Source organism: Dromaius novaehollandiae, chromosome 6, assembly GCF_036370855.1.
Source record: "Dromaius novaehollandiae isolate bDroNov1 chromosome 6, bDroNov1.hap1, whole genome shotgun sequence".
Classification (NCBI taxonomy): Eukaryota; Metazoa; Chordata; class Aves; order Casuariiformes; family Dromaiidae; genus Dromaius; species Dromaius novaehollandiae.
The window spans coordinates 25,380,776-25,395,979 of NC_088103.1; the positions used below are offsets into that span (position 1 = coordinate 25,380,776).

At 42.4% G+C, this 15,204-nt stretch overlaps 1 protein-coding gene across 8 annotated transcripts in view; it reads right to left on the reverse strand.

Moving 5' to 3' along the window:
• Window positions 1-898: 898 nt before the first annotated feature.
• The window catches only part of PAX2 (paired box 2), a 101,542-nt gene continuing 87,236 nt past the window's right edge, over window positions 899-15,204 (reverse strand). For 5 of the 8 annotated variants that reach the window (XM_064513948.1, XM_064513947.1, XM_064513950.1 and 2 more), the window contains 3 exons: window positions 13,118-13,219; window positions 7,519-7,605; window positions 899-6,157 (listed from right to left, as the gene is read on the reverse strand). In XM_064513948.1, the coding sequence (XP_064370018.1) occupies window positions 6,036-6,157; window positions 7,519-7,605; window positions 13,118-13,219 (311 nt within the window). In that variant the 3' untranslated portion in view covers window positions 899-6,035. Of the gene's footprint in view, window positions 6,177-7,518; window positions 7,606-13,117; window positions 13,220-15,204 lie in introns of all 8 variants that reach the window. The other 3 variants (XM_064513953.1, XM_064513949.1, XM_064513952.1) reach the window with 1 other exon arrangement.

Sequence of the window (15,204 nt, forward strand, 5' to 3'; positions counted from 1 at the left end):
TACATTTTTACTCAGCCTTTATGACATTAAACTGCTTCTGACTTCCTGGAGAATTAATGCTTGACTGAGGAAAAATTGAGTGAAACCTCTGGATTTGGTATGTTTATAGCATACCTTAATATCATGTCTAGCTCTTTGTTAGGCAGAGGATGAATAGTTTGGAGAATGGGTTATTAATGACTTTGCATTTGATTTTGCCCCCTAGCTGACCAAGACAGATAGAGATTAAGAGAGCGCAAGCTACAATAAAACATCAGGCTAATGGGATTCCTCTCATGAAACGAAAAATGGGGTAGTAGAGAAGTGGGGGTAAGATATGAGCTGTCAGTCATCCTCCCTCCTACTGAGGCTTCACACAGCTCCCAGAGTGCTTTGATGGAGAATCAGGACTGATTCTGGAAGATTAAAATCCTGTTAGAGGCATGCTGAGCAGGTGTTACTAATCCTCAAGTGGGGTTATAAGGAAACAGGGGTAGAGTTGGAAGGGGACTCTGAGTTACCCCACATCTTTTTAATACCGTGGCTGCCCAACAGCATTTTGATTTTCTGGACTACTTGGGGACACCAGATGTATTATGGATCATTGGGAGTCAATTGAGCGAGCTCGATAGAGGAGGGAGTCCTGCTGGCAATAAACAGGAGCAGAGTGGTGGGTGGTGGAGGCTCAGAGGCTGGATTGTGCTGTAAGGTGTTGCAGGCATGTGCAGTGCCTTCCATCACGCGGCGTGACGGTTATTAGCAATCATAGTGTTTATTGTTTACATGGTGCCCCAAGGGTGCTAGATGCAATGAGTATAACATCCTGGAGACCTCAAGGGGAATCCACTGGAGAGAGAGAAGTGGAGAGAGAGAGAGAGAGAGAGAAAGGGAAAGAGAAACAAGCCAGAAGCCACAATAGTGACATACAAAAAAAAAATTTGTTTTTATTTCTCATGTGCACAAAAAGGAAAAAGAAAAGAGTCAAACAGAACTGAAGCGATGAGGAAAAGCCAAGAGTGGCTGCAGCAGCCTAAAAGGGATATGACCCTGCACCTGGCAATGGCCTCCCTCCCCCGTCTCAGGTCTAGCTTAGCCTAGTGAGCATTGGCAGAGCTGCTTATGGTTGGATTTGTTTTCAGTTCTGGTATCGTTGTTATCTGGTCCCTCCTTCCTGGCTTGCAAGTTTGCCGCCCTCCTGGACCCAGCCAAGGAGCACATTGTGGTATTTGTGGGGTCATTTGGAAGCCTTCGTTCTGTCACTCCCAAAGGGGACAGCTATGTTTCTGATTCCTTTTCGCAAGGGGCTGCTTTTTCTTAGGGAAAAAAGAGGTGTATTTTTTTTTCAGCATTTCGGTAAACCAGAATTTCTTTCAGAAAATGTTTATATGCATATATGATTATATATTCAAGAGGAGAAATAGGTGCAGGTTTTTTATGTTTTCTCTTTCTGTTGTTTGTTCATCATCCTGACGTTCATGTTGTGATTAGTTCTGAAGTCTTGTTCTGAATTTGAATCATCACTATTGATGGGTCAGAAAGCATGCAGAGTTGGCCCTGTTTCAACGTAGCAGGGCTCATTGCGCTATCCCCGCCCCCAAACATTTACAGGTCACAAAGGTGTCTACTGTAATAGATCCATCCCAGGCTCCCCTCCCACCCTCTTGCCCCACATCCCTTTGGGCCAAAAGGACATGGGAGCTTCAGAGAACAGGTCTCAAAAGTGCTGCCCAATTTTAAATACCAGGTCCCTGTTCCTTCCAGCAAAGCGTATCATTTGAGAACTCACAAGATTCCTCCCCCTCCAAGAAAAATTGTGACAGAAGATGGTATAGTCACACAACATTTCTGCTGGGTCCATTAGGTAAAACAAGCATAGCAGCAGAGCTAAGAGTGAAAAGAAAAGAAAGGAGTGAAGGGAGAGCTCAGGAAGAAGAATAAAGAAATGAAGAGTGATTTACGAGAAAAAGGAAAGGAGAAGGAAGTGTAGTAAAAACATTCATTATTATTCATAATAATACTTAAAACTCCTATAGAATTTTCTTTCCAGGATCTCAAAGCACTGAGCCAGTGCTAATTAATGCAGCTCCACAATACTCCTGTGAGCTAGGGTGTACTGCTATCCCCATTTTACAGAAGATTGAACTGAGGCATGGGGAAGAAATCGGACTTGACAAAGGTTCTCTGGAGCCAGGATGAGAATTGGGGAGTTCTGTTTCCCAGATACTTGCTCTGATATCTGGATTCTCTGGATAGAAAAGTGCACTGGGAGTACACAAAAATAGTGGGAACAATTAAACGAAAGAGCGGGATAGAAATGGAATGGAAAGAGGGTGTGAGAAAGAAATGGGAGAAAGGAAAAAGACAGCAGAATGGCAGAGAGAGATGTGAGTGACAAACTTCACTGGATTTTGCATAGTGATGTTTTCCTCCAATCTTTTTTGTTTTCATTTTTTCCTGTAAAATTCTTTTAAGAAAAATGAAAGAAAAATCCATCTGTAATAAAGCAACTGTTGGCCTATTGGGGAAGGAGTCCTTCCAAGGTTTGGCTGTTCCCTCAGGTTCTGGATTTGTGCTGTGCTTTATTGAATACATCGTTTTGTTTTCAGTGAGCACAACGAGACTCGCACAGTACAGACAGCGTGTTCCTTATCTACAGGATGAGACGAGGCTGTTTTAATAACTACCATGATGAAGATGGAGATGAACTTATATACAAGAGGAATTGCCTTCACATTACACACATTATCTTCCTACAAAGCAGCAATTGTTTTTGCAAATAACATAATATTAAATAATTGGTAGAATTTTTGCGTTTCCTGCATAGTCCAGTCTAATGGAATCTATATGAATATTGATGGTTTTCTTCTGCATAATATCACCACATAAATCCCCGTGTCAGCTACTAGACTTTAGCTATAATACTGCTTTACAATGCATCCACCAACTGTAAATCAAAACAACCAACACAAGAAACTCTTTGGCAAATGTAATTCAGTACATTCGCATGGGGGTCTACAGATAGTGGTGGAAGAGGATTAGACTGCCCAGTCCATTGCATAATTCTGCTTTCCTTTTATTTTTCCTGATCAAACTGCTTGCTGTACTTATGAACTTTCCAGACCAATCCAATGCCTGGTGGAAATCCCCATTTATCAGTGGAGTTACACGAATGATGGATTTGGCCATCCAAGGGCCAAATCAAGCCAGCCATGAGTGAGCCAACCAAATTCTGCTTTCACACCCTATCTCGTGTCTCAAGTTTAGCAAAACACCATTCTAAAAATAAGCATTTCTCAACTACTAGCTTCTCTGGAGTGGCTTCCTGGACTGCAGGTTGCCAAGTGTGAGGTGTGTTAGTCTGCTGCTCTCTAGCCTCTTCAGGAGGTTTTAGCTGCCAGTACCCCAATTTACTGCCTCTGCCCTTGACCATGTGCTGTGTGAAACTGGGTTGTGCACAAGTAGAGCAAAGGCTGTACTGAGAGACTAAACGGGAGACTATTAACAGGGTCTAGTATCCATCCGGTGCCTATGGAGGAAAACAGAAGGGGTGGTAAAAGTAAATTTTTAGAAATTACTGAGCATTTGCTTCTCATACAGAATAGAATGAGATAATGGGCCAAATTCTGATCTCGGTGACAGTGCAACAACTCTGCTATTCACAGCAGGTTATGCACAAGTAAAAGGTGCATGGTAACACTTAAAAGATTAGGAGTAACCTCTTTGATTTTGTTCTGTACAGGAACAGATTTTAGCTCTATATCTTCCATGTAAACACCCCCTGCCCCATACACTTATCGTTTGGGCATCCCATTAAGAAGACACAGACCTATAATCAGCTAGAGCCATGCAAAGGCTAAAAGTGTTAGGTGAAAGGGGCCTTTGGGATCAACACAGCTGTTTACTGATGATGGATTTCATACACACAAGTTAAACTTGGAGACAGAATACTGAGTCCACAACCACATCTCCTAAGAGGCTGAGAACTTTGGGGTTTATACATAATGTTGGCTGTACAGATTGCTCCACTGTTCACTTTTATGCCCTTGGGGGTTTGATTCTCAATCCTGTCTTGGTTCATGGGCAGTAGCCCACTAGTTTTGTTTGATACCTCTCTAAAACAACAAGGATCTACTTTGGCAGACTTGATGCCCTGGGGATAGGCTATAGCTGCCTTCATGTTTTCTTTGAGTATGTTTTAGGAAGTGTCAGTGCAAGAAACAGTTTATGAGTTTGCTGACAATACAGGAGTAGTAAGCGTTTCTATTGACAGCCTTTTGCGGAACAGTGTTTGCCAGCCACTTGTGAACCAAAAAGAGCAGATAATCCCTGCAGAATCATCAGGTGAGCATTTGGGAGAAGGGGTAAATATCAGGGTGCACAATATAGGGCTGAGGATGAAAAGATGAGCGTGTATGCAGGGAATAGCTGGTAGGATGCAGGCATATGGTTTTGAATGTAAGCCTATAAATTATTAGGTGTAGAAGGAGACAGATTGGGCACAAAAGAGGCCCATATAGCAAGGCTGTAGTGGTTAGGAAATTAGGTGTTGGGCACAGATAACGAGGATATTGCCATCAGGCTATAGGAGTCTGGAGAATGGGTGTAGGGCATATCTAAAATGGTGAAAGTCAGGATGTAGGTGAACTGAAGTAGACATGGGTAAGGGGATTAAGGTAAAGGGCGAGGAACCTAAGGGTTAGGGAACCAAGCAATAATCCCAGCCAATCCTGAATTTGTCCATCTCAGTCTTAGCTGTCCAGAGGGCAATCAAATGGGCCCACATGAAGCCCCATACTTTCCTTTCCACCACAAAGCGCAGTTAGAGCGCAGCTGGGCTTGTTTTCTTTGTTTGCCAACCAGTGACATGGAAAACATTTGTTGACTCAGAGTGCTTTTTTGTCGACTGATGTGTTTGGTAACTTTGTCAAATGTGACTTGTCCGCACTGCTCCCCAGAGACAGGATTTGGGAAAGGGGGAGGAGGAGGAGGCGATGGGGGCGGAGCTGGCATCCAATCCTCTCCAATACCACCATCCCATTGTAGTGCAAACCAGAAAGGAAACAAAACCCGAGAGTGAGAGAGGAGCATCAAACGTCAGAGGAACTTGTCTGCCATTCAGGTGGCAGGGAGGGATGGGACTTGGAGTTTTATTTTTGTAGGTTTTTTTAATTATTATTTTGTTTTTTTGTTGTTTTTGTTTGCTTGGGTTTTTTAGAAAACTGGGGATTTGTTCTTTTTTTTTCCTTTTTACAGACCTTCATGACAAAGCATAAAAACACAGTTATATTTATATATCTATTTATATATTTCTTCATTTCGTCGGCCGGTTTGTAAATGTTGCTCCATCCTCCTGTCTGAGCTGATTGTGTGTCACAGAAATTGTGGGTGTATGTGTGAGTTTCACCCCAGCTCTGGCCTGCAAAGTCACCACACATGGGGTGCAGCCAACCATGGAGGAAGCCAAGTGGAAGAGTGGGGATGAGGTGCACAGAGAACCCCTCTTGGGGTGCAGATAATTACTTGGTCCTTTTCTTCATTGCCAGATAGGTCAGGTCTCTGTACTGCCTTCTCCACTCTAGCCAGGCTGTTCCCTCTGTCCTGGAAACACGGTAATCATCAAGGGTCTTACATTTTGAAGAGTCCACCATAGAAGAACATTTCTTTGGGGAACAGTGTTTTATGAGTGGCTTTCTCCCCTGCTTCCCCCTGCCCTTACCACTCCCAGAAGAATGGGGTCCTATAAGGCAAAGGTTGCCAGCTGCGTTGCTTCCCAGTTCCCGTTAAGTCTTGGAAATCGAGGAGACTTTGAATGGCTGGACTTTGCCGAGGTGCTTTGAAGGAAGGGTTCCTGCAGCAAGCGGCTCGGCCTCAGGCTCTTCCTCGTGTTGGTGAGAGCAGGCAGGGTGGAGTGCGGGCTGGAGCACAGGGGAGGCGGGTTTCTCAGTCTCAGGTCGTGAGCGCTTGGTCCGGTGCCTTCGTGGTGAAGAGGAAGGAGCTGGACTGTGGGGAGGAACGGAGAAGTTCTCTTCACCCTTCCCAGGGATGGAGGGAGTTGATCAGACAGGTACAATATGGAGGCCTAAGCTGTCGCCCTGCAGTTTCATGTGGTTTCCATGGTAACTAGTGGCGGTCATAGGCAGCGGCAGCAGTGGGAGGTGCGGAGCCCCGGGATGTGGCACTATAATAATAAGGGGAACCTGAAAGTTAACACAGGAGAAGAATGGACTGGTTGAAAGGACAAACAGTAAAAAAAAATAATAATAAAAAAATAAAACAATCAAGCGAAGAAAAGAAACAAAGGAGAACTAAAAACAAAGGAAAAGCAAAGGAAGGAAGAAAAGGAAAGGAATCAAAAGAAATAACTTGAGGACGCAGCTCTTGCTGGGAGTAGTGCAAGGCTACCAGTTGAAGCCAACCGAGGACCATATTTCAGTGAAGAGAGATTACTGGGGCCTCTGGGTCTGAAGCCCCTCTAGGGGAAGGGGTTCATTTTGCTCCTTCTGACCATCAGTGAAGAGCTGAGAGGGAAGCATGTGAGCATTGCAGCAGAAGTATCTCACACCTGATCTGCGGTCACAAGGAAGCTGCCAGAGGGCTGGATGTTCTGAACATTTTTTTATTTGATTTGATTGATTGATTGAGCATTGTGAGTCAGTTTTAAAAACAGGAGGGGAGAAGTGAAACAAAATTCCATTGTTTCGTTGCTTGGGATTTTGGTCACATTTGGAATGAAAGATCTCTGGATGGCTACTGAATGTGTGTTAAATAGTGATTGATTATAAAGGTCATATTTACTGAGGTTTAACAACACTGGAATAAAATGTGCATCTATTATTCAGTTGTTAAACCTCAGTAAATATGTAGTTCATAATCACAGCCAATTTATTTTACATATAATAAATCTCCTCCTGTTTCCTTGCAAAGAAATGTTGTGTTAGAAGACAGAGTCTTACGGGAATTTCTTTCCCCCCTGAAAAAAACTGACTTTTTCTAGGCCTATTAGAGTCACTGGAGCTGAATATTACTGTAAGAAAACTTCACTAGCCATTTATAAACATAGTGATGCACCCTATCTCCCATACTGGACATTGTTCCTACTGGTTCTGTGAGAAGAACTTTTATGAGATTTCCAGATCCCCAGGTATTGACTCTCAGTTCAGATTGGGAGAGTAGTGAAACCTCATCTGGATTTTTGAACAGACCTTGAATGGATGCTGATTGCAGCCTGTGAGAAGAGCAGAACCTGAACTGAACTTCTGACCAGTCTGAAACAGGCTGTGGTGCAGCCAAGGAGAAGACAGTACTGAACTGGAATTCTGACCATCTCACGAAAGAGGAGCTAGCTTCAGAATAGATACAAAATGCGTGTCAGATATATACCCATCTAGACACTGGACTGGAGAGTGAGGAAAAAGGACTTTCACATGGCCAAATGCTTGAAGGCCCCTTTCAAAAACAAACAAACAAAGAAAAGAAAACAAAGAGACAAACAGAAGGAGCGCGAAGCTGGGGGGTGTGCTGTGGGAAAGAGGTACTCACTTAGTAATGCCGGGTTGCTGAATCGCCAGGCCTCGTTGTAAGTTGTGTACTGAGGGTGGCTGTATGGGTTCCCCGAGAACTCGCTCCCTGGAAGAAAACAAGCAATGTGTGAAATACAGGTAAGAATGAAGTTCTGTGTCTGCTACTCCATCAAGCAAATCTTCATGTTGAATGTGTGTACCATCAGGAAAACTTGTATACGGTTACCTTGCCCAGCTGGGATTTTGCCCTTCAGGACAGTGTTTGTTCAGTGCAATGTTACTTGCCTAAACAATTAAAAATCATAAGACTGATCTCTTCAGAATCAAGAAATGAGTCCAAAATAATGAAATTCAGTAAGACAGATAAACAAACTGGTTTATTTTTCTTTGCCTTCTGATTTCTGATCGTATGGTTGCATTAGGATTGTATGTACAAGTTTTTTCTACAGTTAGCCATCAGCTTTCTTCTTAATAAAACCTAAATCTAATCTAAAATCTAAAATCCTAAATCTAATCTAAGAAAGGCTCTCCGGTAATGTCAGGATAGCAGGCATGGTAGCTTTAAGGGGCAGACCTCCCAATAAGCTCATCAGAACTGGAAGTTCTGTTGATGGTGATTTGCATTGGTAAAATTTTTTTTAGGTGCTGCAGATTATGAAGTATTTGTGGAGAAGAATATGGTTCATTGTTGGAAATATTCTCAGAGTATGGTAGTGTTAAATACAAAACACAAAATAGAAAACACATGAATCTTTCTGTCTTATTCTACAATGATGTCAGAAAAGTGATTCATATATGATGGGGCCAACATTTATGTTTAGTCAGTGAGTTACAGAGAAAACATGTTGTATTCCAGTTCCAGAAGAGAATTTGCTAATGGTCAGTAGTACTTTAGGTGCTGCCTTGAATCTAAAAGACAAGCTGGGCTGCAGCTCCCTTTTTCACATGGGTAAAATAGGCTCAAACAGAAATGGTTGTGCACTTTGCGATGTAATAACACTCTGAAACAACATCTGAATATTTTAGTCTTCTTAAATACTCATTTTTATTGTGTATAAAGATCTGGGTCTCCTTGTTTTCTGGATGACTGTGCAAGGCTAAGGGAATCACATTTAGTAACTGAGGAAGTATAATGTGGCATTCAAAATAAATGGCCACAACAAACTCTACAATCTTAAAAATATGATTCTGTTAAGTAAGGACATGCCATTGTCTAATCGCAACCTCAATTTAAAGCAGTACAGACAGGCTGGGGACAACTGGTGCCCTCTGAAAGGCATTAGCGTGCACTCCAAAGACAACGAAAGCACGGAGTGACTACCAGCTTCTGGTCTGCTCTGGGTGGGGAGCTGGAGTTCTTGTTACAACAGTGTTTGGAAAGCGCCTAGGGTCCCTGCTAGATACCCTGGAATGGGAAAGGAAGGCAGTGCAGGATACACTGGATGCCTGTGATACAATTACCAAAGACATTTCAATTAATTATACTGTAATCTCTGCAAATCTCCCCTCACAGGAGAGTTACAGCCCAAACCACAGATTCTCAGATGGGGGAAGTGAAGTCTATTGAAATCAATGGATTTGCACTGATTTAAACTTGAGGAGGATCTGTCCAGACAGGTCTTTTAAAGACATTCAGAATAATAACCTAAGTAGTCGCTATGAATAGGTGTATGTATCAATGGCAGTCACCATCCAACAGTCTTTTAGTCAAAGTAGCTCTTATTTTCAGCATAAAAATTCTTATTGTTTGACAGACCTTGCTAAATACTGCTTTAATGATAATGACTCAACATGTTTCCATACCTAAAATCTAAAATCCTGCGCTGAGAATCCTGATGGCTAGCTGGGAAAGAGAAGGTGAAACCTGCTGAGGTGATCAGGTTGCTGTGGGAGATGATAGAAGGGCAAAAAGCAATGCATAGCCCTGATTTAGCTCCACTGAAGTGACTTATCTGTGGGATATACTGGGGTAAATTTGGCTCCAAAGGAAGGAAAAAAACAATCCAGATGCGAATTCCTGCTTTGAATTGCCTCATAAAAAGATCACTTCTCTGCATCAAGAGAAGAAGTTCTGATATATCAAGACTTCTTTCTAACCCTCTCCTGAGTTGTCACCCTAAACTGTTTATAGTGATCCTGAGCCATGGGTTAAGTAGAGGAGAAAGAGCCCCAGCTACAGAGAGCCGGGGAGGAGAGAGGGCAGCCACTGGAAACAGTGTTTATTGACGAGGAGTGAAAGCATGCATGCAGCAGGATAATGAGCTTTTGAGCTCAACTGTGACCAAGAGGAACTGAGCTATCGCCTTCCCCGATCACTAATGAAACAAGTGTAATTTCCTCATCAACATTGGATTCTGTTTAACGACTCCCTGCCGTTGCCATCACCAGCCCTCTGCAGGCTCTACGCTGCTCTGTGTGAACTGCAGTTCCTTTCTGAGGATGCTCACTTCACTAAACAGTTTGCAGAAACTTGATGGCCTTTCTGGGAAAGAGGAAGAAGTGAGTCAGGGATCAAAGGTGCTCTGTTACCTGTGTAGGGAGCATTTCACAAATGCACAAATTAAGTGTAGGACAATACCTGATTCATCCTTCTTTGACTGACTAACTCTTGCTTCTTCAAGAGTGCACTCAGGGACTTACTGGCTTTCATCCATGTCTGCAGCCTGTGACCTGAAGCTACAGGCAAGTGCAAATGTGGAATATATATCTTACCACATCATCTGCATAAATCTCAGAGATATCTGCATGCATGACTGACCATGTTGCATGGATGCCGTGCTTGGAGACAAGCTCTTCTCTAGACTATAAAACTAGAAGTCTGGTGAAAGGTTGTCACAGATAGAACAGAGAAGCTTTGGTTAGCACTGGTCAAACAATCCTCTCAGAAACAGCTTTCCGCTGGAAAATGCTGCCTCATCAAAATGGAAATGTTTTGCATGAGCCTGTCAGTTTCAGTGGAGTTTTAGAAAGAAAAGTTTTGAAATGATTGCAAATTGATACAAAGTATTATGTTTCAACTTTCTTGTTTTGTTTCATTTTGCCTTTCTCATCTCATTTAATTTCCTTTCAACTCTTTTATTATTTTAATATTTGTTGACATCTAGAACATGTTGACATTATTGAAATGTTTCATCCTGATGCTTGCAAATTGAACTATTCCAAGATTCTGACTCCTCATCCTGATGCAAGAGGAAAACAAATGTCAAAAAATCAGAGTTTTGCATGGGTTGGAAATTCTATTTTCTGACCAGTTCTACTTTTAGATCAGAACCTTTATTTAGATAAGTTAGAGCCTCTTGCTCATATTCACTCCCATCTGGACAGCGAGGTTTGTTTGCATGTCTGTATGTTCATTAAAGATACTCCCCGCTTGGTCATCTTGCTGTCTTCTTGTTTCTAATATACTTAGAGCACTGGCTCCTGATCTTTCTTGGCCCAGGAACATGTAACAAACCACTAGCAACATCACGTTTTGTTTTCCCTTTTCAACCTGGACTCTTAACAGAGGTGGCAAGCAAGCACAGAGGATCTTATGAGGCCTGTATTCTATGCAACCCATGCTCTGGGAACCTCTACTAACAGCATTTCTTGGTATCTGTATTTAAATCTTGACACGTTTAGTCTTCTAATACAAAAACTGTGAGGCATGAAGTGAGCCTGGCAGGTGGCAGGATCAGAAGAGATGAAGGGAGGTAGTTTCTGCACAACATACAGTTAAGCTGCAGAACTCCTTGCCAGGTTGCTAGAGATGTTAAAAGTTTGTATGGGTTCAAGAAAGACTGTTCAAGTTTGTGGAGGCAAATCTATCAAGGGTGATTAATACTAAATAGAAAGGTACAAACTCTACCTTAGGAATTTTCTGAGCTGCAACGTATTGGAGGCTGGGAGACCTTCTGAGGAAGTACCACTAAATCCTTTTCCTACTCTTACATCCTTCCCTGGGCATTTGCTTTTGGCCCCTGACAGAGAGTAGTAGCTAGAGGGACCTGCAATGTGACCCATTAAAGCCAGTCTTGTGGTCCTCCCCAGGAAGCCTCTTTATTTACAGCTTGTTGTCTTAAGCAACATTACAGGGCTGGGACAGAAGGGCTGCCAGGCTTCGTCTGACCAGTGGAATATGGCTGAAACAGCCTGTACTTGATGCTTTGCAGAAAGATGCAGCAGGTACGCAGGATGCCCAAGTAGGCAACAGGAAAAGCTTTCTCTAATTGAGCATTACTGAACCCCCAGAGTTCAGTAAGTTGGTCAGTTATACCAAGGGACCGAAGTGGCAGTTGGGGAGGGGTATGATCCACTATATTTTCCTGATCTGGAGGTTGATCATATCATCTTCACAGCACAGCCCACATTTTGTAGCATATTTTAGGACTACAAGCAGTAGGTAGTTTGTTAACTCTGGAATGAAGTACAAACCAGTACCTCATGGTATGAAAGCAGTGATTTGTCATTTAAAGATATTAAGATTCAGACCTGCAAACATATCCTATCCGTGATAATTTCACTTATCAGCTGTACTCTCTGTAGTGTATGTTTGTTTAGCTGTTCCAAGATTTGGACAGGGGTTAAGTTAGGGTTTTGGCTCATGAGCCCAAACAAATCCTAGCAGGGTGATGTAAGAGCTTTCTGCTCCCAGCTTTCTGCTGTTTCACATCACAGCTGTTGTCTGGGACCATCCCTCCTTTAGCAGAGGTTGCAGAATGGACAGTGTACCTGCTCGTTAGCCATCACAGCTGACAGCCCAGGGTGTTAACATAAACAGAAATCAATGGCAGATGCAGTTCTGAGCTACTATGGCTGAGAAATGAAAACTCTGCCTATTCGTCTATCCACTGGGGCTAGCTTCCATCAGGGGGATAGAGAATGCCGCCTGGGGCAGTGACCTCCTCAGCTGTCCCAGGGTAAATGGTCCTTTGCTGTCCCTGGACAACGGGCAGTGTAACTGCATTTGCTGGGAGAAGGTATTTTTCTGAAAGCATTGGGTAGCAAAGAAATAGTTAGCTTTCAAATGTAGGATTAGGTAGGTAGTTTCTTGGGTTGTAGGCATTATCTTATTAAGAAACTAGGAGCACACAGCATGCGGGTGAGTAGTTGGTTGTTGAAAGGGAACAGCTAGTTTCTCCTGAAATACTGCTAATCATTGCTGAGTTCTTAGCTAGTTTAGGCTGTGGACAACAGGTCTCCAAAAAATGCAGGTATTAAATTACCATTGATGTTTTGCAGTTAGATGTCCTGGCTTTAGATAGAAGGTTAGTTGTTACCCTAAGTTAGTAGATAGCTAAATATCCTGAGCCATGAGCAGTACATAATAATCTGCATGGGTCATTGGAAGATAATTACATAAGTTAATGAATACTAAGGTTAATTAGTTACCAATTAATTACCATAGGTTATAGATAGCTAGTTGCCCATAGCAGTAGTGAATCAGTTACTGAGGGGAAAGAGGTGTGTTACAGAATGAATTGTTAGTTACCTTGGTTATAGGCACCTGACATTTTCTTTCTGAAGAAAACAGGCCTTAGTAGCAGGAAAGCCATAGCTATAACTGTGAAAGCTCTTACAGTAACAGTATACTGTTCAAACACCTGTGCACCATTACTGAAGTCTGGAGGCTGACTTACCAGGTACCATTCCTGCAAGAGTTGAGGTTGGGTAGCTGCCTTGTCCAGTTGGGGGCACGTGGGGTGGGTAGCCAGGCAAGGTGGTGCTTGCCATATCACGACCTGGAAAGGGAAAGAATGAGGATAGATGATCAGTAGTGATAAGATCATTCAGTATTGATTTGATATCACCTTTTGTCCCACCATCAAGTGACTAGCAGCTTGATAGGCAAGTGCTGTGTGATGTTCTCATATATCTGCTGACCTTCCACTGAAAATTTTTGGCGGAACACTGTGACACTTTTGATCTCAAACTGTACGGATGGATGTTAAAACTTGTCTTCTTGCAGCTCAAAAGAATTGGTTGTGTTTCACTGTAGATATTTGAGCCTGTTAGAAATTTTGGTCTGTTTTAACTAAATCAAAATGGCCCCAAGCTGCACAGAGAATGGCAGCATATTCATTGCCAGAGTAGTTGAGGTCCTATATGCAGTGGACACAGTTCCAAAACCGTGGTGATGTTTCAGCTCATGATCAATGTGTAAGGCACTGCAAAGTGACTCAGAAGTGTTCTGTGCCCATCTCTGTACCCACCTCTGCCATTCACCTGCTGATGATTTTGGGCAAGTCACTTCACTGCTGTGTGCTTCTTTTTATGCTGCAAACTCTTTGGGGCAAGGACACACTCTTATTACTTTTGCACAGTGCCTAGCGCAAGAGAGATCCAATACTGGTTGGAGTCCTTCCAGTGGCTGGTGTAATACACATAATAATAGAGTTGAGGGACTTAATTTGATTCCCACTTCATTTTTATCACAGATACAAGTTTTTGTAAATAATCCCCAAAGTCTTGGTATCTTTTCTCCACCAAAGGAATAGAGAGGGGTGTGGTCTGGGTGGATGACTGCAGTTTATTTTTCATCTCTTAGGAAGTGCAGCTGGAGGCTTCTTGGTTGATGCCAGAGGCATTTCCTCATTTGGATTGGTTAGTCTGAAAATGGGCCAGCCAGAAGGGCATTTTGCTGTTAGTGCTTATTGCATTTAAATGAACTAAAATCATCTCAGAAGCTGCTGGGAGTTTCAAGCCAAAACCAGAAAAAAAAAAAAAAAGGCTAAATAAATTAAGATAATCTTTCCCCCACAGCTGCTGGGAGATTTACAGCTCAACCTCCAACGCTGCCTACTGAGATCTCAGGCTGTTCCAATCATCCAAAGCCTTTCACATTCCCTAGGTGAGCTGTAGCTCACCAACAAGTTTGTGCCATTTCTTGTTTCTTTGTTAAATTTTCTCTATTCTGTCTGTTCTAACGGGAAGGGGACTGGAGTCTGATTCTCCTTTAGAAATGACAGTTTAAGTAAGGCCCATTAGCACCACTGGAGCCACTGGAACTGTGCTGAGGTACATGAATGAAAGAAGAGTAAGAATTGTTTTAGCTCTACTGACAGTAGAATGGTAATTGATAAAGTAGGCCCTGGAACAAGCATGAAACTTGGCAGAGGAATTAGGAATAAATAAAAGTTACACTGTAGAGCAAAAACTGAATCAACATGGAGAATTAATCCTAACTCCCAAAAGAGAAATTTTCTCTAGGATGGGGTGGGCTAAGCCAGTGTCATCTCTTTCATAGATTTTGACCAAAGATTGCTGAAGTGATTTGCTCAATAAAAAAGAAAAGCAAGTTCTTTTTTTGTCCCTGAAGAGGTTCCTGAACCATGGCAGACATTCCTAACTCACCTCACCTTAGGTAATGGGCACTGAACTACTAGACAGCGAGTGAGCCATTTTCTAGCCACTCCCTAATATTGATAAAATAAGTTTATAATGCCCCAGGGAATTATATTCTACACTCTTCTATTCTTTTATCACTGTCATTGCTTTAGTGATTTGTAGCTGTGTATTAAGCAGTATGACTAACACCTACTAGATATGGTTCCTTTTTTTCCACATTCTTTTGAGGGAAGAAAGTTTTGTGTTTAAAAATCTTATCCCCTTGGTTTCCTAGATTGACTAGTCTGAGACATAACAGCAGGTGATGAGTGAGAAAACAGTGTCACTGAAAAGTTAGAGAACATTATGTAGTAGCAGGCAAAATTAATTCATTCTGACA